General features: G+C 39.9%; 1 protein-coding gene across 2 annotated transcripts in view; it reads left to right on the forward strand.

Annotated features, from left to right (window-relative positions):
- EXOC4 (exocyst complex component 4) overlaps window positions 1-24,693 on the forward strand; it is a 799,876-nt gene that overhangs the window by 729,858 nt on the left and 45,325 nt on the right. For both annotated transcript variants that reach the window (XM_065939451.1, XM_065939452.1), the window contains exons 16-17: window positions 9,960-10,138; window positions 12,980-13,139. In XM_065939451.1, coding sequence (XP_065795523.1) covers window positions 9,960-10,138; window positions 12,980-13,139 — 339 coding nt within the window. The remainder of the gene's footprint in view (window positions 1-9,959; window positions 10,139-12,979; window positions 13,140-24,693) is intronic.

The following is a 24,693-nucleotide window of genomic DNA, read 5'->3' on the forward strand; positions in this document are numbered from 1 at the left end:
CATTCAATAAATGTTTATTGAGTGTTCTAAGAATGGGATAACAGCAATGAAAACAACACTCAAGGTCTCTGCTCTCATAGAGCTACATTCTTAATGGGTAAACAGCCATGGGTAAACAGAGGAAAATTTCAGATTAATGTAACTAAAAAAAAGAAAAACAATAGCAGAATGAAATTAAATGGTGCTATCAAATAGAAATATAAAGTGAGCTACACATGTGAACCACATCAGTTCAATTCAGTTCAGTCACTCAGTCGTGTCCGACTCTTTGCAACACTATGGACCACAGCATGCCAGGCCTCCCTGTCCATCACCAACTCCTGGAGTTTACCCAAACTCATGTCCATTGAGTCGGTGATGCCATCCAACCATCTCATCCTCTGTCATCCCCTTCTCCTGCCTTCAATCTTTCCCAGCATCAGGGTCTTTTCAAATGAGTCAGCTCTTCGCATGAGGTGGCCAAAGTATTGGAGTTTCAGCTTCATCATCAGTCCTTCCAATGAATACTCAGGATTGATTTCGTTTAGAATGGGCTGGTTGAGTCTCCTTGCAGTCCAAGGGACTCTGAAGAGTCTTCTCCAACACCACAGTTCAAAAGCATCAATTCTTTGGCACTCAGCCTTCTTTATAGTCCAGCTGTCACAGCCATACATGACTACTGGAGAAACCATAGCTTTGACTAGACAGACCACATAAATAATTTAAATATTCTAATAGTTTATCTTAATGTGTCATATTTTATCCAACCCAGTATATCCAAAATATTATCATTTTAATTTGGAATTCACACAAAAATTATTAATGAGATCGTTTACATTTTTCATCCTGCACCTTTGAAATCTGTGATATCTTATGGCACATCACAATTTGGACTAGTCTCATTTCAGCTGCACAGTAGCCACGTATAGCTAGCATTATCATACTGGACAGTGCAGAGAATGGCTGAGGTTTAATAGAGAGGGGAGTTAGGTAATTTTATGTTTTAGATAAAGTGGTCAGGGAAATTGTGACAAGGTACCAAGAAAGAGTCATCCATACAAAGACCTTATAGAAAAGAGTTTCAGGCAGAAGGAGGGACACACAAGATCCTGAGGTGGCAGATTTGAAGAACAGAGAAGACCCTGTATGACTGTAACTCAGTGAACAAGAGAATGAGAGGAGTGAAAGGAAAGGTAAAGAAGCAGGCTAGAGCCTGATCATGTGGGTCATGGAATCCAACCCATTATAGGATCTTCAGTTCAGTCGCTCAGTTGTGTCTGACTCTTTGCGACCCCATGAACTGCAGCAAACCAGGCCTACCTATCCATCACCAACTCCCAGAGTCCACCCAAACCCATGTCCATTGAGTCAGTGATGCCATCCAACCATCTCATCTCTGTCGTCCCCTTCTCCTCCTGCCCTCAATCTTTCCCAGCATCAGGGTCTTTTCAAATAAGTCAGCTCTTTGTATTAGGCAGCCAAAGTATTGGAGTTTCAGCTTCAGCATCATTCCTTCCAGTGAACACCCAGGACTGATCCCCTTTCAGATGGACTGGTTGGATCTCCTTGCAGTCCAAGGTACTCTCAGGAGTCGTCTCTAACACCACAGTTCAAAATCATCAATTCTTCGGCACTCAGCTTTCTTTATAATCCAACTCTCACATTCATACATGACCACTGGAAAAACCATAGCCTTGACTAAATGGATTTTTGTTGGCAAAGTAATGTATCTGCTTTTTAATATGCTGTCTAGGTTGGTCATAACTTTCCTTCCAAGGAGTAAGCATCTTTTAATTTCATGGCTGCAGTCACCATCTGCAGTGATTTTTGGAGCCCAGAAAAATAAAGTCAGCCACTGTTTCCACTGTTTCCCCATCTATTTGCCATGAAGTGATGGGACCGGATGCCTTGATCTTAGTTTTCTGAATGTTGAGCTTTAAGCCAACTTTTTCACTCTCCTGTTTCACTTTCATCAAGAGGCCCTTTAGTTCTTCTTCACTTTCTGTCATAAGGGTGATGTCATCTGCATATCTGAGGTCATTGATATTTCTCCCGGCAGTCTTGATTCCAGCTTGTGCTTCCTCCAGCCCAGCGTTTCTCATGATGTACTCTGCATATAAGTTAAGTAAGCAGGGTGACAATATACAGCCTTGACATACTCCTTTTCCTATGAGACTCAGGTTTTGTTCTAAGTGCATCAAAAATTTGTAGGAGAGTTTTAAGCAAGGGAGAGATATTCATTCATTCATTCACTCATTCACATTTTTAGGTCATTCTGGCTATTGTATGGGGGGAAAAAAAATTTCAGGGAGAAATATGAATGGAAGCAGAGAGATTAGTTGAGACCAGGTATGAGCACCAGCGTGACAGAGGTGGAGGTGTGGAAAGTGTTGAAATTGGGACATATTCTCAAGGTAGAGCTGATAACATTTATTTATAGGTTGGATTGGGTGTAGAACTGGTGGCAGTTGAGAGAAAGAAAGGACTCCAGGAAAACCACCAGCTTTGGGGCCAGAGCAACTATGTGGATACCAAGGCTGTGGAGTGAGGTGACAAACTCTGAGGGAGGAGAAACACTGGGGGAGAAGTGGAAATTAAGAATTCCATTTTGGTGACATCTAGTTTGAGATGTTTGTTAGACATCTAGGTATCAATGTCAAATAGACAGCTGGACATATGCTTTTGAAATACCAGAATCAGAAAGTGTATAGTAATATATTTTCTTCTGTATTACCATGATGCATTATTAAAGTTGATAGAGTATTGCCTTTTTGTTTGGAGTCTTTGGTAGACTTGGGTTTTCAAAATGTAAATACGATTTTGGTTTGTATGTTTGGGCTCCAGTTAGAACTTGGCTGTCTTGTAGGTGTGCTCAGGCAAAGCTAACTGATAATGTATTGTTGATGTCACTTCTTTTGTATGCTACTTACTTTTTTCATTCTTTGTTATCTTGTCCTGTGAATTACTTGCTTATTGCTTGTGAAGACCTTTGAGTAGGGTAAGAGAAGTGGCATTGTCGATTTGGAGTCTATTATTTACTCAGCATTATTTCTATTCATTCTTAAATTCAGTTGTTTAGAATTAAAGACTGTTCCTCTATGCTTTCTGATTTTATGATAAATTTTAGATTTATTCTCTATTTATTTACCAGCTGACAGTGAAATAAATCAGATATTTTCTGTGAGTAGATAAATACAATTGATGAGAAGAAAAAACAAAACAGTAATACCCTGATGCCTCTGTTACCTGGGTTGTGCAGAAAACCATCAAATTAATTACTATCACAGCTCCTAGAATTTATGCCATTGATTGCGTGGGTACACAATGTGTTCTTCATTTGGAATTATCAGCTTGTAGTGTAGTTAATTTAAAGTGTGATATTTTCAAGGCATTTGAGTAAGATCATTTTAATCCTTAACCTCTAACCTGCTTTTTAAAATTTTTGTACATCTTGGCAATAGTATTTTTAATAATGTTAAGCATATTTTAGTCATTATTTAATAACTTACAAGAAATGATTCAATGCTGTAACATCTATTGCCATATCTCCTTCCTCATTAATTTAAAAATAGAAAAAGGATCATTTTAAGATCAAATTTCAAAAAACAGCTGAGTTTTAGAGTCCTGGGTGCATAATTATCTCTCCTTGACTGTAAATGAAAACACTAAATATGTTTATTTTTTCCAAATTAAATTTTCTTATATCTTCTTTTAACATGGTTTCAACATTCAGGTGGCTTTCCTATGAATGTGCTCCAAATTGTCTTTGCCCCTTTATTAGACAGAGCGCTAAATTAGACAGAGCGCTCCATGTTTGGTTCAGATAGTGGATGCTGACATAGTTTATTCATTCTTTGTCACAATAACAAGATTTTGTTTGTTTATACAGTTAATGATAGAAAATGAATAAGGAGAACCTCAAGTAAATTGTTACTGTAGTAGTCCAATGCTCCAATAGAGGAGATGGCTAAGGGCTCTGGGTACCCACAGTGAGTGACTGTGGAAGAAACTTCTGGCACCTGGGAGGCAGGAATCAGGTGTGCCTCATTCATTGCTCTGGCTCTAGAACCTGTAACAGTCCTGTTGTATAATAAGTGTTCAGTAAAAACTTCAGTGACTCTGGAGATGTAGCTGGTTTGAAATCAAACCCAGATAAAATAAGTGCAGGTTCCCCAAACAAAACATGCCACTCATCAAAGACAGTGAATTGGTTTGGAAATCATAGCCCACCATATGGATTGGGTTGGCCAAAATTTTTGTTTAGGTTTTTCTATAAGCTGCTATGGAAAAACCCAAACGAGCTTTTTGGCCAACCCTATACTTAAGTAATACAAAGACTGCATGACCCAACATCATCCTTGTCATGATAATCAGCTAAGGTAAGTTTGTCCCCATCCGGTTGTAAAGGAGAATCAGCTTAGGACCTGTGGTCCTGGAGCTGATACAGTGAAGAAGTGGCTGGTTTGACAGTCTCTGGCACTTTTGCCCAAGAAGCCAGAACAGACAGATAAAGGAGAGGGGGAGGCGCAATTAATGGCGAAAGCTAGCAGGAAGTCTAGAACAACTTCGAATACCAAAAATTTGTCTTATTCCCCCAAATATTTTTACATCCATAGCCCATCTTTTTCTTGAATGTTGTTAAAGTTCAAACCAAAAAGTGCTCTCAAAGCCAGTAGATTCTGTTTTGAAGGACATGTGACATTTTACCTGTGTCCCTGTAGGTCACATTTAACCGCTGAGCAATGCTTTTTTTATACAGTTTGAAGCATAAGGCATGTGACAACCCCAAGAGATGAGAGACATGGTGAGACCATTAAAAATGGTTGAGGTTTTTTGATTTTTGGTTTTTTCCCCCTATTTGAACTTTAGAAGAGGAAAATTAAGTTGCCGCTTTAGTCTGAGATGCTAAGAATATCACCTTTATCAGCTGATTTCTCTCACCATCAGGAGGGTTCTAAGTGGATTCAGCAGTAACTGCCTGTCGCTGTTGGGATCCTAAGTGTGCACTTTCTGAAAACCAACCATCCTGCTGTGTAATCAGCAATATTTGCAGAAAAAATATTAATGCCAAAGTCATGTTAAGGTCAGCAACAACATGCCAGAATTCCAAAAGAAAAAACCCACTTTTTCTGAACTTGATATTTGCCAATGACTATTTTAAATTCTTTTTCATCTCTGATCATTTGGGGAGAGGAAGATGGTGCCTTAAAATAGTTTTTCTCTCTCCTTTCTGCCATTCACTTCGGTATCTCATGAAAGTGTTAGTTGCTCAGTCATATCCGACTCTTTGTGACCCCACGGACTGTAGCCCACCAGGCTCTTCTGTCCATGGGCTTTTCCAGGCCAGAATACTGGAGTGGGTTGCCATGCCCTTCCCAAAGGGATCTTCCTGACCAAGGAATTGAACCCTGGTCTCCTGCATTGTAGGCAGGTTCTTTACTGTCTGAACCACTAGGTAAGTCCAGCATCTCATAAACACCTCCAATTCATAGTAATTTCCTAAGCAGTCTCTACTTCTAGTTTCTATCATTCTCTACCACTAATTTACTCTTTATACTGTGCCAAATCATCTTGCCAAAACTCATATCTGATTATATTGTTTCACCTCTTAAAATCCTGTTTAGATGACCTCACTCCTATGCTGACCTGGTCCCTGACCATCTCCCCAAGCTCACCTCATGCCTCTGTCATGTCATCTCTATGTACTGAAAGGAACTTCTGGTCACTCCTTAAAACCGTCTTCCATTCACACCCTCATGCCATTGCACAGGGGTCTTCCCATTGTCTGAGGCATGCAAGCGTGCTCAGTCACTCGGTTGTGTCCGACTCTTTTCAACCCCGTGGACCATAGTCTGCCAGTCTCGTCTGTCCATGGAATTTTCCCAGCAAGAATACTGGAGTGGGTTGCCATTTCCTTCTCCGGGAGATCTTGTCAGCCCAGGGATGGACTCCAGGTCCCCTGCATTGGCAGGTGGATTCTTTACCACTGAGAGACCTGGGAAGCCTCATTGTCTGAGGTGGTAATGTCTATAGTTCACTGTAAAAGTATTTTAGCATTGATGACTTGACTTTATTTTCAACTAAGAGTTACTTAGTTTAAATTTCAACTGTGAAATAGCAATCAATTTCCCTAGGCATGTTTCCCACTCCAGGGTTGGTCAATTTTCATTTTATCAAAAATGTCTTCTTCTGGAAGGACTGTAACTGGTGCAGTTACTGGTGTCCTGATCAAAACCATACACTTCAATAATTAGCATATGAATTTCAGAATGAGTTTTTACTGGCAAAATTAATCTTTAGTTTTTAGTAACTATTAAAGTGATCACCTGTCATAAAAACGCTCCGATAGTCAAGATACTTGGATTTCCTTAAATGAACAGATTCTAAAAATATAGCACATCCTATGCAAAACTTACTTTAAAATGGTTCATACATCTAAGTATAAAATTTCAAACTGTAAAAATCCTAGAAGAAAATATAGGAAGAAATCTTTGTAACTTTGATTGGGCAAAGTTTTCTTAAAGCTAACCCCTAGAGTATCATCCATAAAGGAAAACAATGATTAAATTGAACTTTATCAAAATTTAAAACTGTTCTTTGAAAGACATTGTTAAGATGAAAAGACAAGCCAAAGCTTGGGAAGAAATATTTACAAAATGCATGTCTGATAACTTGCTACCCTGGTGGCTCAGTAAAAAATCTGCCTGCAATGCAGGAGACCCAGGTTTGATCCCTGGGTCTGGAGAAGGGAATGGCAACCCACTCCAGTATTCTTGCCTGGAGAACTCCATGGACAGAGGAGCCTGGTGGGCTACAGTTCATAGGGTCACAAAGTCATACACAATTGAGTGTCTAACACTTTCTTTTCAGCCTATATAAAAAACCCTCAATACTTAATAATAAGAAAATAAACAGCTCAACAAAAAAAATTAGGCAAATGATATGAATGGCAAATGGATGTATGGATGTATGTATGGATGGCAGATGTATGGATGGCAAATAAACATATGAAAATGTATCCAGCATCATTAGTCACTGCTACTGCTGTTGCTAAGTTGCTTCAGTCATGTCCGACTCTGTGCGACCCCATAGACGGCAGCCCACCAGGCTCTCCCATCCCTGGGATTCTCCAGGCAAGATCACTGGAGTGGGTTGCCATTTCCTTCTCCAATGCATGAAAGTGAAAAGTGAAAGTGAAGTCACTCAGTCATGTCTGACTCTTAGCGACCCCATGGACTGCAGCCCACCAGGCTCCTCCAACCATGGGATCTTCCAGGCAAGAGTACTGGAGTGGGTTGCCATTGCCTTCTCCCATTAGTCACTAGTAAAATGCAAATTAAAGCCCCAGTGAGACACCACTGTACATCTATTAAAATGACTAAAAAAAATTTTTTTTATACTGACGACACTTGAGGGCAGTATCCTAGAAGAAATAAGCTAGACAAAGAAAGACAACTACTGCATGGCATCACTCTATGTCAGACCTTTTTTTAGGAAATCACAGAAACAGAATAGAGAAGTGGTGGCTAGAGGATGAGAGAAATAGAAAGTGGTTGGTAAAAAGGCTACAAATTTCAGCTGTAAGATAAATAAGGTCTGAGGATCTAATGCAAACCAGAATGACTGCACTTGATAACACTGTACTGTATAATTGAAATTTGCTGACAGAGTAGTACTCAAGTGTTCTCATTTTTTTAAAAAAAAGAAAGGATAAATATGTGATGTGATGGATGTATTAATTACCTAGATGAAAGGAATTCTTTCACAGTGTACACATACATCAAGTTGTCATGATGTACACTAAATATCTTATAATCATTTAATGCCAGTTACACCTCCACAAAGCTTAAGTTTTGATAAAAATTTAAAAAAGCTAACAACAAAAAGTGCTGGTGAGAATGCAGAGCAACAGGAACTCTTGTACATTGCTAGTAGGAAAGCAAAATGGCACAGCTCCTTTGGAAAACATTTTGGTGGTTTCTTACAAAATTAAATGTACACTTACCATATGATGCGGGGGCAGGAGGAGAAGGGGACGACAGAGGATGAGATGACTGGATGGCATCACCAACTCGATGGACATGTGTTTGAGTAAACTCCGGGAGTTTGTGATGGATAGGGAGGCCTGGCGTGCTGCGATTCATGGGGTCGCAAAGAGTTGGACGCGACTGAGCGACTGAACTGAGCTGAACTGAACCATATGATGCAGCAATCCTACTTCTAGATATTTACCCAAGAAAAAGAGAAAATTATATTTACACAAAAACCTATACGTGAAGCTGCTTAGTTCTTAATCACTGCAAACAAGAAACAACCCTGATGTCAACTGGTGATGGTTACATCGTGGCACATTCATAGGTAGGAGGTCACGCAGCAGTAACCAGAAATGGACAGCAACATAGATAAATCTCAGATGTTTGAGGCAGACTGAAGGACACTAAACCCCAAAGGCTACATGCTATATAATTGCATTTATATGGCTTTCCAGAAGAGACGAAACTGTGGGGACAGAAAATAGATTTGTAGCTGCAAGAGCCTTGGGGTATAAGTAGGGATTGACTTCAGGGTAGCACAATGGAGTTCTGGAAGTGATGGAATTGTTCTATGATTTGATTATGGTGATGCTTATACAACTGGTTGCATTTGTCAAAACTCATAAAACTGTACACCAGAAAGGTGAATTTACTGTTTGTAAACTGTGTGTCACCAAGATGATGATGAAGCCTGTGGTTGCATTAGTAGGGATGATGTTCAAGGCTGTGGCCATTTGTTTAGGCATATTCTCGTTACCTGATGCCAGCTCCAAGCATAACAGAATCCCGACTCTGGATCATCATCCTGTCTACTTCTAGTGAACCTTTCCTGTCAAGATCAGACAGAATACATAAAACAGTCCCTAAACTTACAGAACAAACCTGTTTGATCTATACCTGCCAGGGGATGGGGGAGGGCTGGGGGAGGGATGGGGTGGTTGTGTGTTTGTTTTTAGTAAATTCCTGTATGTGTGGTAGAACAACCTGGCCTGAAATGTGCTTTCATTGCAGCTTAATAGAAAGGTTATGGAGTAGCTAACCCTTCCCCAGCTCATGCTTCCTTGACAGTTAGTGATATCTACCAAAAAGATCCTAAGAGTTGCACATGTTGAGACTGACTGATTTCAACATAGGAATGCGCTGTTTCCTCAAGCTCACTCAGCTGTGTCTTCTAAGACAAGTATCACCTCCTGTCCTGAACCTTTCCTAATACCCTCTGCACACTCCCATGACACCCTGGGTACACGTGCTTCTGAGTAAAAGACCATCCTCTTTTGGTTGTTTTTTCTTGGTCATCCCCATTAAGCCATGGCATCTTTAATGGCACAGACTGTGTCCTATATTTTCACACCTTCTAACAAATTCACACATGTTCAGTAAGCGTTTTGCTTAAGTAATAGAGTAACAATAATAAATATAATAATAGTGCTACACCCTGCGCCTTTCTATATAGTAGTTCCTCAAAGCACCCTGTGAGGTATGTGTTGTTATCATCCCCATTTCACAGACAAGATAACTGAGGTATGGAGAGATTAAATAGTAACTTGCCTAAAGTCACACGGCTAGCAAATGGCAATGGAAACCAAAGTTTCAGAGATCTGTGACCTCTGCGTCTCATTTTCACTGCAACAGTATTCCTTGAAAGAGATAATACTTTTCACTCTGTGCAAGCAGTCTTGTCACCGGAAAGATTTTTTATCTTATCTATTCATCACCCCCCAATGTGTGGATTAAACAAGGGAGGATCACAGAAGCTGACTTACTCAAGATCACTCAATTTTTCTATAAGATATCTAAGATAGCTTTCTGGTGAATAGGGGGAGGGATACTTAAAAATTTAAAGGGCCACTGCTGTCTTAAATATTTGGGTGCTCTGTCACAAGAAGAGGGTTATTTTCATCAGGAAGAATCATTACTAACTTCTTTCCCCGTCTCTCTCTCTTCCAGAGTTCACTGTTTCCACTATCTCATCCCTCTTGCGAAGGAGGGGAACTACGCCATTGTCGCGAATGTGGAAAGTATGGATTATGACCCTCTGGTGGTGAAGCTGAACAAAGATATCAGCGCCATTGAAGAAGCCATGAGTGCCAGCCTCCAGCAGCACAAGTTCCAGTACATATTTGAAGGTCAGACCCTGCCCCTGTCCATGAGAGTTTGGGAGGAGAGAAGGGTGAAGGTTTTCCTGATTTTCTCTATTACTAAAACTCAAAACTTGTAGAAAAAGGTTTCTGATTTTTTTTTGTTTTTTGCTTTTTGGATTAAAGCAGCAATACCTAGCCTCTCTGTGTATGGCTAGGTAGGCAAGAGTATGGCTGCCATCTGCTCCTTCTTGGTGAGGAGATTTAATCCAAGATGAGGCAGATGGCGGCCTGACTGCCTCCTTGACACACCACTCATGAGAGCTGGGTAAGTGTGTGGAGTGGACCACAGATTAACTCAAGAGGAGCTCATAAAGGAAAAAGAAACACACGCAATAAGGAGAGGACCCTGAGAGATCCCCTCATTGGCTAAAATTATCACTGGAAGGGGAAGTTTTCTTTCAGAGAGTGAATTCTTGTCTGAAGAGAAAACAGAAACCACTGGTGAGCAGCAGTTCTGAGAAGTCTACATCCATAAATGCCTTCAGAGTCAAGGAAGCAAGGAAGGGTGTGGACAACAGTACTATCCAAAAGTGTTTGCCTTCAACATTTAAAAAATGAGCGGCCAACCAAATCATTTGCGTGATGAATTCCTCCAAAGTACCCTTTTTGAAGACTTCCAATTATACCTCCTTTTTTCTTGTTTTGGTTGGTTTGTACATAGACCCCAGAGCCAAAAGTATCTATGATGTCTCACAGAATTGAGCCAATATTACTTAAAATAAGTACAAAGGTACTTAGTGCAAAGGATTGTGGCAGTCTGAAGATGGAAAGAAAGTGGCAATGCCTGACCATGTCTTGCTTTCTGAAATGATTCTGTTCTAGCAAATGCAGGACCCACCCCCGCCCCCAAAAAATCCTATTTTCCCATTAAATTATGTCATAGTGATGAAGATGTGTTCTGAAAGGGAATATTCCTGAAAGACTTTAGCCAGAACGTGTAAGTGATAAAAAAAAAAAAAAAAGGCTCTTCAGCCACATGGCTCTGTGTGCTGGGGACTGCAGTTATACTCTCTATCTTAACAGTATAGGACCCATCTAAGACTCACTCTCCTGACCACACAGAATTCCCTTCTGGCTTTTGACACTGGCTCTTCCAAGTCACACATATCACCATTCACATCCCAGAGTTTTCCTTTCCTTTGGACCAGATACTTCTTGACAGCTAATCCTTCTGGGAAACAATAGAGGTATAGTCCTCAGACTCAGAAGAGATTTTAACTAAAAAAAAAAAAATCATAAATTGGAGATTTCCTATTTAAAAAGCTGGCTATCCCCTGTCATATCACTTTCTAAATTCAAGGGCATGTTATTGAATTTCCCAAGTGGAGGAGGCGACAGCAGTCTCGGTCTTCTTGATGTGGCAAGGAGAAATATTTTATTATTTTTTTAAGGAGTGTACTTAATCACAGATATTGTTTAAAATTTTTGGTGTATAGTAATAATACAAAGCAGACCAACCTTCATTTGGTTTATTATTATAATTTATCATGCTTAATTATTATATATATTTATTTCTGTAATCTGCTTTTTATTCTCTATAACCAGTGCACTTAGGACAGACCACCTTAAACCACTGCAGAACAAAATTCTGCCTGAAATTATGGGCTCAAGGGCATCATAGCAAAAGAACCTACAGAGATTTTTCACATAAATTGTCTAGCTTTAAACGTAAAATCCATGTGTGTGTTTCTGTTCCTTTGACTGAAAAGCTTTTTACTTCACCTTAGAAGAGTAGCTTATCTGTCATCTTGAAGCAACATTGGGTGAGTATAGCTGAAGCAAGAGATGATGCCTTCTGTCCTTTTCCTCCATGTATCCTAATCAAGGGAAAACTTGTTTTGAAGACAGAAGGAGCCTTTGAACCTGAAGTTACACCCTGAGACAAAAATAGTAGACTGTTCTCAACTAGTCGGACTAACTTGAAATTTCTGGGAAAATACCTTGCCAGAGTCCAACTTTGTAAGAATAAGAGAAGGAGGAAGAGAGGTTTACTTAGTTCCAAGTATTTAGAATTAAAATCTAACTTCTAAAAATGGTAACCCACATGTTCCTCGGGTTGTTCTGAACCAACATTCCTCAACTTCATTACCTAAGATAACCTGAAATGGGATCTCCTAGTTTGTTGACATCCTAACCAGCAATTTGTCGAGTTTCACAGACCTTAAGACAGTCCTTTGGCAATGAGAACAAATCACTTAACGACACCCTGAAAACTACACAGGAGTCTTGTGGGAACTCAGCACTCAATGTATAATCTGCTTTGTTTCTAGTTACATTCTCTCCCCTTACTCCTTTAGAAATATACCCCATTGTCAGTGTTGAGCTATGTTAGCATTAATGCCAAGAGTTCAATTTCCTATTGATTTATTTTTATTTACATAGGTTCCCAATCAACTTTTGAGCCAAAAGTACAACCCCCATCTGTTTTGTAGGAGGAAAAGGAAGCTAAACAGATGATAGTATTTACATATGATGTTCTCTGCTTTAAAATAACTCAACAGGAAAAACAAGTTTTATACAGTAATTTAAAACAATCTAGCATATACTCTTAAGCCTTGCCATGTGGCTTTAGCTGCATATGGCAGTGCAGAAACTGTGGATGTACCAGGTTTTTTATCAGCATAAAGCCTCCCCACTTGTAACTCCTTGGGCAGTATCTAACTACTCCGAAATCATGGTAAGATCAGGTGGTCCAACCATCAGAGCTAAGTTTTCTTTGGTCATTTACAGTTTCTGAGGAGTAGAGAGAGGAATCCTGTGTGTCTGTTTCTTCAAGATGGCATTAATCTGTCCCCTCCCTCCCATCGCCCTGTGCTGATCCCTCAGGCCTGGGACACCTGATCTCCTGCATCCTTATTAATGGGGCCCAGTACTTCCGGCGCATCAGTGAGTCTGGCATCAAGAAAATGTGCAGGAACATTTTTGTCCTGCAGCAGAATTTAACCAACATCACCATGTCACGGGAGGCAGACCTGGACTTCGCAAGGTAAGAGACGGTAGATTGGACTCAGTTCGTGTTCCAAAGCATTCTACCAAATCATTAATAAAAATGGATTCTTAATCATGAAACAGAAGTGATGGATGTTAATTAAACTTATTGCAATGATCTTTTCACAATATATCCATATATTAAATTATTGCACTGTACATCTGAAACTAATATGTCAATTATACCTCAGTTTTAGAAAAGGAAAAAAATGGAACTAACAGATGTCCTTTGGTAATAGAGAAGTAAGTCTATAAAATTGTTGGATGTTTAACGACTGTGAAACAAGTAATTTTTCCTATTGTCTAACTTAAGTTCTTTTACTACAGAACTTCAGTAACTTTGTTTTCTAATTGTAAAAGTAATGTGTGCTCATTGCATAAAATATGTAACATAAAATACAAAGAAGAATATAAACATTACTCATAAACTTTTAATCTAAAAATGCGATATTTGATATACTTTCTCCGGTTTTTATGCATGTGCTGTGTGTACAAGTGAGTCTCATTCATGGGCATGTGTATCATTTCTCTCTACAAAATTGTTAATGGGTTTTTTATTCATTTAATTTGTGTTTTCCTATATCATCAGTAACCTTTGAAAACATGGTTTTTCCCATATCCATTAATGTCCCTTGAAAATATTCTTTTTAATGCCTGAACAAATGTTTCATGGGGTAAGTAAGTCATAATTTATTTATCTGATTATTAATATTTGCAGATTTGTAGACATTGGGATTTTTTTACATTTTCTCTCATTATAAATAGTATGTATTGAATGTATTTTTACATGAATCTATTTCCTCATCTCTTCTCTCTTTCCCAATTGAAATCCATCCCCACTTCTTCCTTTCTTTGGGGAGAAAATGGTTACTCATCACTCTCCATGCTATTCTTTCATGTAACTGAAGGTTATTTTTTAAAAATAGCATTTGGACTTTCTCTTTTCAAGGTTTGCTGATCTCAGTTTTTAGGGTTTCCTTGTAATACTCTTTTCCAAATGTAAGAGTTAATCTTCTTCTCTCTTTATGTGGTCTCAACACTACCCATACCTTTCTTAAGTCAGTGGATCTTTGGGGCTTTAATGAAAACTTTAGAAGTTTTGAAGAGGATGGATGACCATTATGGTGTTGGTGTTTGATTGCTGATTATACCTGGATGAATTTTTCCATGAACCTCTTTATTGCTGGGGAGTATTGTGTTTTTAATAGTCCAGCATGCTCCTGCCTATTGTTTAGTATTTCTGTGTCTTTTCACTTGACTTTTTGATTCCTGAAGAAGTTTAATAAAATTTGAAACAATTCTTGAGAAATTTATGGGGATAATAATATGCTGTATCACTTTGACAGTTATTAAGAAATCCATGCTAGGATCTTTGTCTTGAAATCACATAGCCATACATCTTCACTTCCACCTTTCGTCTCCAAGATGTCACTCATTTGTTCCATTGCTACCCTGTTGTTCTGCTTTTCTGTCCTCCTTCTCTATCATTTTCTTTCTGCTTGAGTGTGTGTGTTCCTTAAATTCCCTATCTTAAGCTAAATTCAGTGGAAAGTGTTCCTTGCTCAGATTAGGGAAACCAGGTGTGACTGAATGCTGCATTTATTTGGCCTCCCTTATGGGGAATGATCTCATTATTGAATTAGTCTATTCATAATAACATTGAAAATGGAAGTTAACAACACAGAGGCCTGAGGGATACAGAGAAGCATTACTAATTCTCTGAGGAATATAATTCCTAAATTCAATCATCCTTTTTTAAATGATTTTTTTTTATTTTGCTGTAGTAAGTAAATTAACACAGCTTTTGACAGATACTTTGGGGCCTGCACACATACTAAAAACCCTAGCATCTGAATAATGAAATGATGACTGGGCAGTATTGAGGTTGACATTGATGGGCCATGTACCAGCAAAGCATTTCTTCAGCGAAGCCATGCCTGTCACAGTTGGATTTGGGAGAGATATCCAAGGAAGTGGTTATAAGCTTAAAGATGACCACTTGGGAGAGGTACTGCTCTTATTACTCTTCATGGATTTTGAGAGGAGATAGGGTAGCCTAAGTATATAGCATTAGATGATTCTGTCGTGATCACAGTTCAGAAAGACACATCTTTACTAGACTTGTAAGCTCCAGGAAGCCTAGATTTTCTGCTTCCTTGGTGTGTAAACCAGAGTAAGTGCTCACTTTCTATACTGGATGAATGACTAGGTATCAAATCAAGGCTTCTTTTTGTGGTAAGGAGCTTGGATAATGGCAAAGTCTAGTTTATCTTTAACATCCCGAGCATTTTAACCAGCTGACGTGAGATCATTTTCTTATAGGCTGTTGAGAAACAAAGCATCTCCTTTGCAATTCGTTCTTCCTAGAAAGTGTTACAAGAAAGAATACTACATCCCTAACTATTCATAGGCTCTTTCTCCTTCATTTTCTCTTGCTCTCCTACATACACATATACTAAACACACTTTATAGCCTTGGGTTGTTTTTTTTTTTATAGTTTTTTATAGTTTTTTGTTTGTTTGTTTTTTCTGTTCTTGATTTTGGTAGGGACAGGTTTTGTGAAATGGGCTCCATCAATTCTACTGAATGTGAAGGGATGTAAAATAAACATAAGAGTGATACCAAAATAGCCAGAAATAATAGACTGCACAGTGTGTCTCAGCATTCCTTAAGCAATGTCTAATCAAGCATGGACAACATCTGTATTTCCAGCAAACCTTTCTAGGAATGTTATCTTCTAATGCAGTAATTAATCACTAGTTGTCGTGTGTCAGAAAACTTACTTAACAAGAAGTTGCAAGGCTCCTGTAGCTTTTCACTTTCATAGCCTTCCTGGCCAGTGGAAAATAGTACACTCTTCCACAATAAAGAAATGAGAAGATCTGGACTCATTCCATTTATGATAACTCTTCTACTCATGGTATTGTTAAGTTGTCTCTTTCTTTGTACACACCTTTGGTCCAACTGGTCTCTAATAGGAATAAATCTTGGGTGAGCAAAGGCTCAAAATAATCTATAAAATGACCAGAACTGCTAAGAGACCCTGTCACCTATGTTAATGATCTCTGCTATGATTTTGACCCTTTTGACCCAACCGTTGATTTTCAAGCTCAAAAAGAGGCCTTGTCCTGGAAAATCACTACAGACTAGCTAGAAAGTGGAAGGACTCTATGAGTGTGCTTTTTAGTTGCCTTCATCAAAGATCATCTTATCCTGAACTTCATGCGCTTTGAAGCAACCCACTAGTCAGGAGTAACAGGAGAGGTCTGAATGAGTACTTCCATCCCCAGGGTGAATCTGGCAGTCTTTATAGTTGAAGTGAAGCTATTGTTGGGGAAAAAAAATCCCAGAATTTTCCTGCTAGTACTTCCATCTCTTCCCACATTTCCCTTTTGTATTGGTCTCTCTCATTACAATTGCCTCTCTTTCCTTTCTTTCTCCTGTTGCCTCTATTATCTCTCCTTGGTTCTGTGGTCTTTTTGGTTTTCTTTAGACTGCTATCTCTCTCATTCCTTAATCTGGCACAGGTAAGGAAATGAAAGCTAGAGTTCAGGAAGTGGTGAGGCCCTAACCCATAAGGAAGTGTCCTCATCCGTTCACTCATTCATTCAACAAATATTTATTGAGTGTGCATCCTCTCTAGGTCCTGCCCTTGTAGAATTTACAGTGTTATGGGCAAGAGAGACACACTAATAAACAAGTGAAATACAAAGTATGTCAGATGATGGTACGTGCTATGGTGCAAAATTAGATGTTAAGAAGAATAGAGTGTATTCAGATATAATGAAGGTAATTTGTGATTTTGAGTGTTCAGGGAAGTTCTTAATGAGATGGTAACATTTGAGGAAAGACCTAAAGGAAGAGTAGGTCATGTAAATATCTAGAGGAGCTTCTGAGGAAGGGAGCACTAGGAGCAGAGAACTAGAAAGAGGCATGTATTTAGCATTTAAAGAACAGAAGAAAAGTAGTAAGGCTGAAGTAAATAAACAAAGAAAGAATAAGAGATGAGTCAGAGATTTAATCAAAGAGGCTGAGCTCTTGAAGACCAGTGTAATAACATTGGCCTTTACTTTGAGGTTGAAAGCTATTAGAAGAATTGGAACAGAAGAATGCCATGATCTGACTTATGTTATAAAAGAGTCACTCTGGCTGCTATGTGGAAAATAGATGATTTTCTATTTTTCCTGAGGAGGGGAAATTACAGACAAGGGCAGAAACAAAAGGATCTGTTAGAAAACTATTGCAATAATCTGGGTGAAAAATAGTGGTGATTCAAACCACAATTGTAGCAATGGAGAGGATGAGAAATGGGCAGGTTAGGATATATTTTAAAAGTAGAGATAACAGGATTTGTTAAGGGATTGGAAGTGAACAAGTGGCTCCAAGATTTTTGTTCTGAGCAATTCAAAGGATGGTATTTTCATTTATTGAAATGAAAATGAGCCAGACAACGGGAAAGGCGGATTGAGTTGAGGGGGCAGGCAAATACAAAGAGGCTATCAAGAGTTTGGATTTAGAAGTATGATGTTTGAGGTGCTGATTAGATGTTTAAATAGAGGTAAAGAAGAGAGACCTGGATATACAAATCTAGAGCTCAGGAAAGAGGTGGTTGTTGTCTCTCAGTCATGTCTGACTCTTTGTGACCCCATGGACTGCAGCACACCAGGCTTCCACATCCTTCACTACCTCCTGGAGTTTACTCAAACTCATGTCCACTGAGTCTGTGATGCTATCCAACCATCTCATCCTCTCTCTCCCCCTTCTCCTCCTGCCCTCAGTCTTTCCCAGCATCATGGTCTTTTCTAGTGAATCAGCTCTTCTCATCAGGTGGCCCAAGTATTGGAACTTCAGCTTCAGCATCAGTCCTTCCACTGAATATTCAGGACTGATCTCCTTTAGGATTATTTAGTTTGCTCTCCTTGCTGTCCAAGGGACTCTCAAGAGTCTTCTCTAGCACCACAGTTTGAAAGTATCAATTATTCGGTGCTCAGGCTTCTTTATGGTCCAGTCTCACATCTGTACGTGACTACTGGGAAAACCATGGCTTTGACTATACGGACCTTTGTTGGCAAAGTGATGTCTCTGCTTTTTCAGGAAAGACATATAGGCTGGAAATGGGAGTGTGGGGTTCATAAGCTTATAAATGCGATGTTAAAGCCATGAGACAGAGTGAGAAGTGAGACTGCAATGAGAATGAGTGGAGCAGAAAGAAAGGCTGACCAAGAATTGGTCCTTGGGCCCTCCACTGCCTAGATGTTGGAATACTGGGAAAGAACCAGCAGGGGAACCTGAAAAGGGCCAGCTTATAAAGTAGGAAAATAGCCAGGAGAGGTTTGTGTCCTAGAAGTGAAGAGCATGTTTGAAGAGGAGAGTGTCTTCATCTGTGTTAAATGCTGCCAGTAGGTTAAATGAGCTCAGGATAGAGAATCAGCCACGAGTAGACTTGATCAGATATCTGAAATGCTTTGGTTTGCATTCCCTTATCTGCCCTACAACTTACCTAGTGTAGCAACACACTTGGAACATATTTAGGGAAGGCTGCTCACTCCTCAATTCCATGGCAGGGTCTGAAGCATTCAGGGCAAACAGAAGTGCAATTAGTGTGATTCTAGTGTGATATATGAAAGACCAAATTGGCAACCTCTTTTTTCTCATTGAAGAGTTTGAAAGAAAGCCCTGCTCTTCCCAGAATATGTACTCATTGACTTCCCATGATGAAGCAGAGTTGTGATCACTCTTAGAGAGATACTAACCAACGGTGACTTCCCTGGTGGCTCAAATTATAAAGAATCCACCTGCCATATGGGAGACCTGGGTTCGATCCTTGGGTTGGGAAGATCCTTTGGAGGAGGGCATGGCAACCCACTCCAGTATTCTTGCCTGGAGAATCCCCTTGGGCAGAGGAGTCTGGGGGGCTACAGTCCATGGAGTTGCAAAGAGTCAACATGACTGAGTGACTAAGCAGAGCACCCAGCTAAGTGAATTTGCTTTTAATGATGGCAGTCTCTGCTCCTAGGTGCCCCACCCCTCTTTAGCCCCAGTTCCTCTTCCAGAAGCTCCAAGTTAGCTTTGAAGCTGTTCTGTACATGTTGACTTAACCAAGTTGTTTATCTCCTGTATATAGTACCCATACTATGGAGTGGGAACATCTACTCCACAGAAGACAACAGAAAAATCTTCCTGACAGAAAGTAAACCATTTGGTACCTGGTAACAAAAGAAGAAAAAAATCTTGCCCTAACTGCCTCCTCTGGACATAGGTTTATATGGAGAAGTACAGTACATCATATTTATTTGACTCAATAAGAGGTTGAATCAAGAAAGTAAAAAGACCACCAGTAGAATGGGAGAAAATATTTGGATATCACATATCTCATAGGGATTTATATCCAGAATATATAGAACTCTTACAACTCAATAATACAAAAGCAGATAATCTTAATTAAAGGTTAGGTAAAGATATCCCAGTAGCAATGTGCATTGCTAATCTGATTCTAAGTACTGTTCTTCTATAAAAGGAAGCAGGGCTCCTGAAGGAAATGACTGATTGTAGGACTGGAGCAGGAAGTAGACAAGATGAGCCTGTAGTATTAATACTTTCTGAAGATCTCCTGGAAAAGGAAACAGCAACCCACTCCAGTATTCTCGCCTGGAAAATCCCGTGGACGTAGGAGCCTGGGCAGACCACAGTGTGTGGGGTTGCAAAGAGTCGGACACGACTGAGCGACCTCACTATAGCACCAGAAAGGAAGGAAGTACTAGACACAGGCACACACATAACTCAGGTGTCAAAGAGGCCCGGGAACCGACGGGAATAGCTCCCAATGGCAAAGAGGGGACCATCTGAGCAAGAGAATAAGCAAAGTACTGCTGAGTATTAACCCAAACTATCAAGTCCATACTGGTGTAAATGGTTGAATACAGTAATAAACAAGGAGGAAGAGAGAAATCTGTGCAGAGGCATTCCAGATAGATTATGAAGCTAATCTGAAGGTAGAGGCCCACTTTTTAAGGCTGGTTGCACATAATGACTTCCCTTCAAAGAGTACATATGGAATGTGGGGGACTAACTTTATAGTGGAAAAATCTGACAATAGTATTTCAGCCCCGTGATCAAGGTCAGCATCAATATGCGTAAATTGTGACCCATATAATAAAGAGAAAAAGTATCAAATAAGTTCCAGTACATGAAGATCCTGCAAAATACCCATCCAATTATCCTCAGAACTGTCAAGTTTATTAAAACCAAGGAAAATCTAAGAAGCTATAATAGCCGAGAGGAACCTAAGAAGACATGATAAGTACATGTGATGTGGTAAACTGGGTAGGATTCTGAAACAGAGAAAGGACATTAGGTAAAAACTAAGGAAATGTGAATAAACTATGGACTTCAGTTAATAATTTATCAATATAGGTTCATCAGTTGTGCTAAATGTATCATACTAATGTAAGATGTTAAATTTGGGTATAAGTCAAATAGGAAATCTCTGTTCTAGTTCTATCTTCCCAGTTTTTGTATTAGTCTAAAACTGTTGGGAAAAAATAAAATCTATTAATAAAAAATTGGGCAAAAAATTTTAATAAACATTTGTCTAACAAGACATATCGATGGCCAGTATACATATGAAAAGATGCTCAACACTATTTGTTACTAGGGAAATGCAAACCAAAATCACAATAAGATACCACACCACAGCTATGAGGATTACTATAATCAAAAAGACAATAGCAAGTGTTGGATTACTGTAATCAAAGACAGACAATAGCAAGTGTTGGAGAGAATCTGGAGAAACTAGAATACTCATATCAATACATTGCTGATGGGAATATAAAATGGTGCAACCGCTTTGGAAAACAATTCATAAATTCCTCAAAAAGTTAGCCATAGAGTGTGTGTGTGTGTGTGTGCATGCATGCACGTGGGTGTGCTCAGTCGTGTCCATCTCTCTGGGACCTGATGGAATATAGCTCACCAAGGCTCCTCTGTTCATGGAATTTTCCAGGCAATAATACTAGAGTGGGGGACTTCCCAGTAGTCTAGTGGCTAAGACCCTGTACTCTTAATGCAGACAGCTGGGGTTCCATTCCTGGTCAGAAAACTAGATCCCACATGCTGCAACTGAGACCTGGTGCAGCCAAATAAATAAAACTTAAAAAAAAAAAAAATAATTCTGGAGTGCGTTACCATTTCCTCCTCCAGGGTATCTTCCTGACCCAGGGATCAAACCCACGTCACTTGGCATCCATATGATCTAGAAATTCCACTCCTAGGTATATACCCAAGAGAAATGAAAATTTATATCTCCACAGAAATTTGTACATAAATGTTCAGAGCAGCATTATTCATAAAAGCCAAAAAGTGGAAACTGCTGAGGTAACCATCAACTAAGAAATAAAATATGATCAATCCTTACGTACAATAGATTTATTCAGCTATAAATACAAAAGTACTAATATATGATACAACATGGATAAACCTTGTAAACTTTAAGTGAAAGGAGCTAGTCACAAAAGATCATATGTTCTTTAACTCCATTGATATCAAATGTTCAAAATAAACCAATGTTATAGAAGTAGAACGCATAGTGGTTCCTTAGAGCTAGTGGATTGGAAGAAAATGGGACATGGGTACAAGGTCTCCTTTTGGGGTGGTCCTAAGATGGATTGTGTTGACAGTTGTACAGCCTTACAAATATATTAGAAGACTTTTAACTGTGCACTTTTATTGAATGAATTGTATGGCATGGGAATTACCTCTCAATAAAGCTTATTTATTTTTTTTTTTTAGAAAAGAAAAACTGACACAATGTTATATGGCAGGTATACTTCAATTTTTTAAAAGGTTGAACTTTAAAGATTTTTAAAGTCCTAAATGTTATAGGAAATAAGTAGCCCAAGTTTTGTGCTCACATTAATGGGGAGCTTTGTAAAGGAAATATCTAACACTTTTTGAGTTTCCCTGACCCATCTGAGAGAGATCAAAACAGAATTTTGGAGGAGATAATACTTAATACTAGTCTTTTTTAAACATATCTGGTTGTTTGGCTGTGCTGGGCCATTGCTGCGGCATGCTCACTGAGATACAGCATGTGGGATCTAGTTCCCTGACCAGGGATCGAACCTGGGTCCCCTGCACTGGGAGCATGAAGTCAGTCACTGGACCACCAGGAAAAATCTCAATACTAATCTTAACTGAAATTATCCAGGGTAGGGAGAGAGCCATTTGGAATAGGAAGGGGAGCAGTTCAGGGTGACTGGAGCAGATGCTCAAGGAAGGCGGTGGTGAAATGTAAGACCTGAGGGGAGACCAGAGCTGGCTCGAGATAAGCCCCGCCTTATCAGAGACCTTCTCTCTGCAGTTCCAAGACACGCTTGCTTTTCCTATCAGCACTCCCCGTATTCCTTACCCTGATTTGTTTTTTAGCACATATCACCATCCGATGTTTTTAATATATACTTGTTTCTTTGTTCCTTGTCTATGAACTCTGGAAAGCAAGAACTCTTGTTCATTTCTGTATCTCCAGGGCTAAGAACAATACCTGGCATGTAGTGTTGTTGTTGTTTAGCCACTAAATTGTGTCCAACTCTTTGCAACCCCATGGACAGCAGCACGCAGGCTCCTCTGTCCTCCACTATCTCCAGGAGCTGGCTCAGACTCATGTCCATTGAGCCTGTGATGCTATCTAACCCTCTCATCCTCTGCTGCCGCCTTCTTCTTTTGCCTTCAGTATCTCCCAGCATCAGGATCTTTTCCAGTAAGTATGCTCTTCACATCAGGTGCCCAAAGTATCAGAGCTTCAGCGTCAGTCCTTCCCATGAGTATTCAGGGTTGATTCCCTTTAGGATCAACTGGTTTGATCTCCTTGCAGCCCAAGGGACTCTCAAGAGTCTGCAGTAGGCATTCAGTAAATATTTGTGGCGTGATAACTTTAACCTTGTTGTGGCCTAAAGTGCTTTAAGCAGAAAAGTGAGATGGTCAGATTTGTTTTCTAAGAAGATTATTTCAGCAACTGTATAGAAAATGGCCTTTAGGGCAATAACCCTAGAGGCCTTGCAGACCAATTGGAAGGTAATTGTAGAGAGAGAGGTGTGTAGAGCCTGAACTAGGTCAGTCCTGGTGGAGATGGAGGGGACAGATTTGAGATGTATAAATGGTCTGAAATGTGCAGGATGTAAAGAATGATTGAATGTTGAGGATAAAGAAAAATGGGTCCGGTTTGACCCTCCACTCTCTGATGTGGATGTCTAAGTGGGTCCCCACACTGTTAAATCAGATAAGCCTATGGGAAGAGGGAGGCGTCGGCTTGGCAGAAGGAAGACCATCAGTGGACATGACAAGTATAAGATGTGTGTGAGATTTCCAGTGGAGATGGCTCATGTGCAACTGGGTGTGTAAGTTAGAAGCTTGGAGAAGAGTGGAGGAGGGGAGGGGCCTGGTTTGAACGGTTTGGGGAATCATCAGCTTGAGGTTGTTATTTCAGACCATTGGAGGACAGGACTTCTCTGGCAGCCCAGTGGTTAGACTAGTGGAACCTCTCCATGCTTCCACTGCAGGGGTCATGGGTTTGGTCCCTGGTCAGGGAACTAATATCCCACAAACTGCATGGCACACCCAAAAGGGAAAAAAAAAAAATGAGGGGAGACGGGGAACACCAGCATGAAAAGGGCATGAGAAGGAAGAGGGACCCCAGAAGAGGACAGGGAAGGAATCACCCCACAGTACAAGGGCCAGAAAAGAGCAGCACATGGAATTGCTACCTGCACTGACATGGTACTTTCCCCACAAACTGATCCAGCGTCTTTCTTCCCATTCAATGAACACGTCTTCTCATTTTAATTTCTCCCAACTCCTCTTCGAGGTAGACTGTTTAAATGCTTTCCTCAAGGCGGCAGAGCAAGTGACAAAGCCAGCCTAAGCATATCCGCTTGGACTCCTGCTTTATCCTTGACCTTGTGCTTTCTCTGAGGCCAGCGATGACCTCTGGCGTAGCTGAGAATGTTGAATTCCCTCCAGGGAAGCTGCTTTGGTAGACATGATTCCTACAAACCTATTGTCCCGGGAACATTACTTTGGATTTCTGCCGAAAAGGTTATTATGGGTTTTCCTATCTGAAGTGACCAGGGAGCTGTTTGATAGGCAGGGATTAGCAATGACATGCTGCCATCTACTGGAAACACCCACGGACATCCAGACAGACCTGTGGTCTCTTAACTCCCCGTCACTCTGATGAGTCAGGAGCAGGGTTGCCTCAGTAGTAGGCTTCAGAGGTGAAAATAATAAAATGTCCTCACCTATCACGTGAGATTTCCTTAGACTGCCTTGCTTAAAGAGCAACTCTATTCCTAAAATATATATATGTATTTTCCCATTATTTTCACATTTTCCCCCAACTTTATTGTGCTATTAGTCTTATCTGCCTTTCTGATTCTGGGGTAATGCATCCTTTTTCCAACCTTTACCTGTCATATATTCCAGATCTGTGGCTCAAGATTATTAACCGTATGAATTTGTGATTAATTTTGCAGGAGAAATTAGTCTGCTATCAAAATTCT

Source organism: Muntiacus reevesi, chromosome 6, assembly GCF_963930625.1.
Source record: "Muntiacus reevesi chromosome 6, mMunRee1.1, whole genome shotgun sequence".
NCBI lineage: Eukaryota > Metazoa > Chordata > Mammalia > Artiodactyla > Cervidae > Muntiacus > Muntiacus reevesi.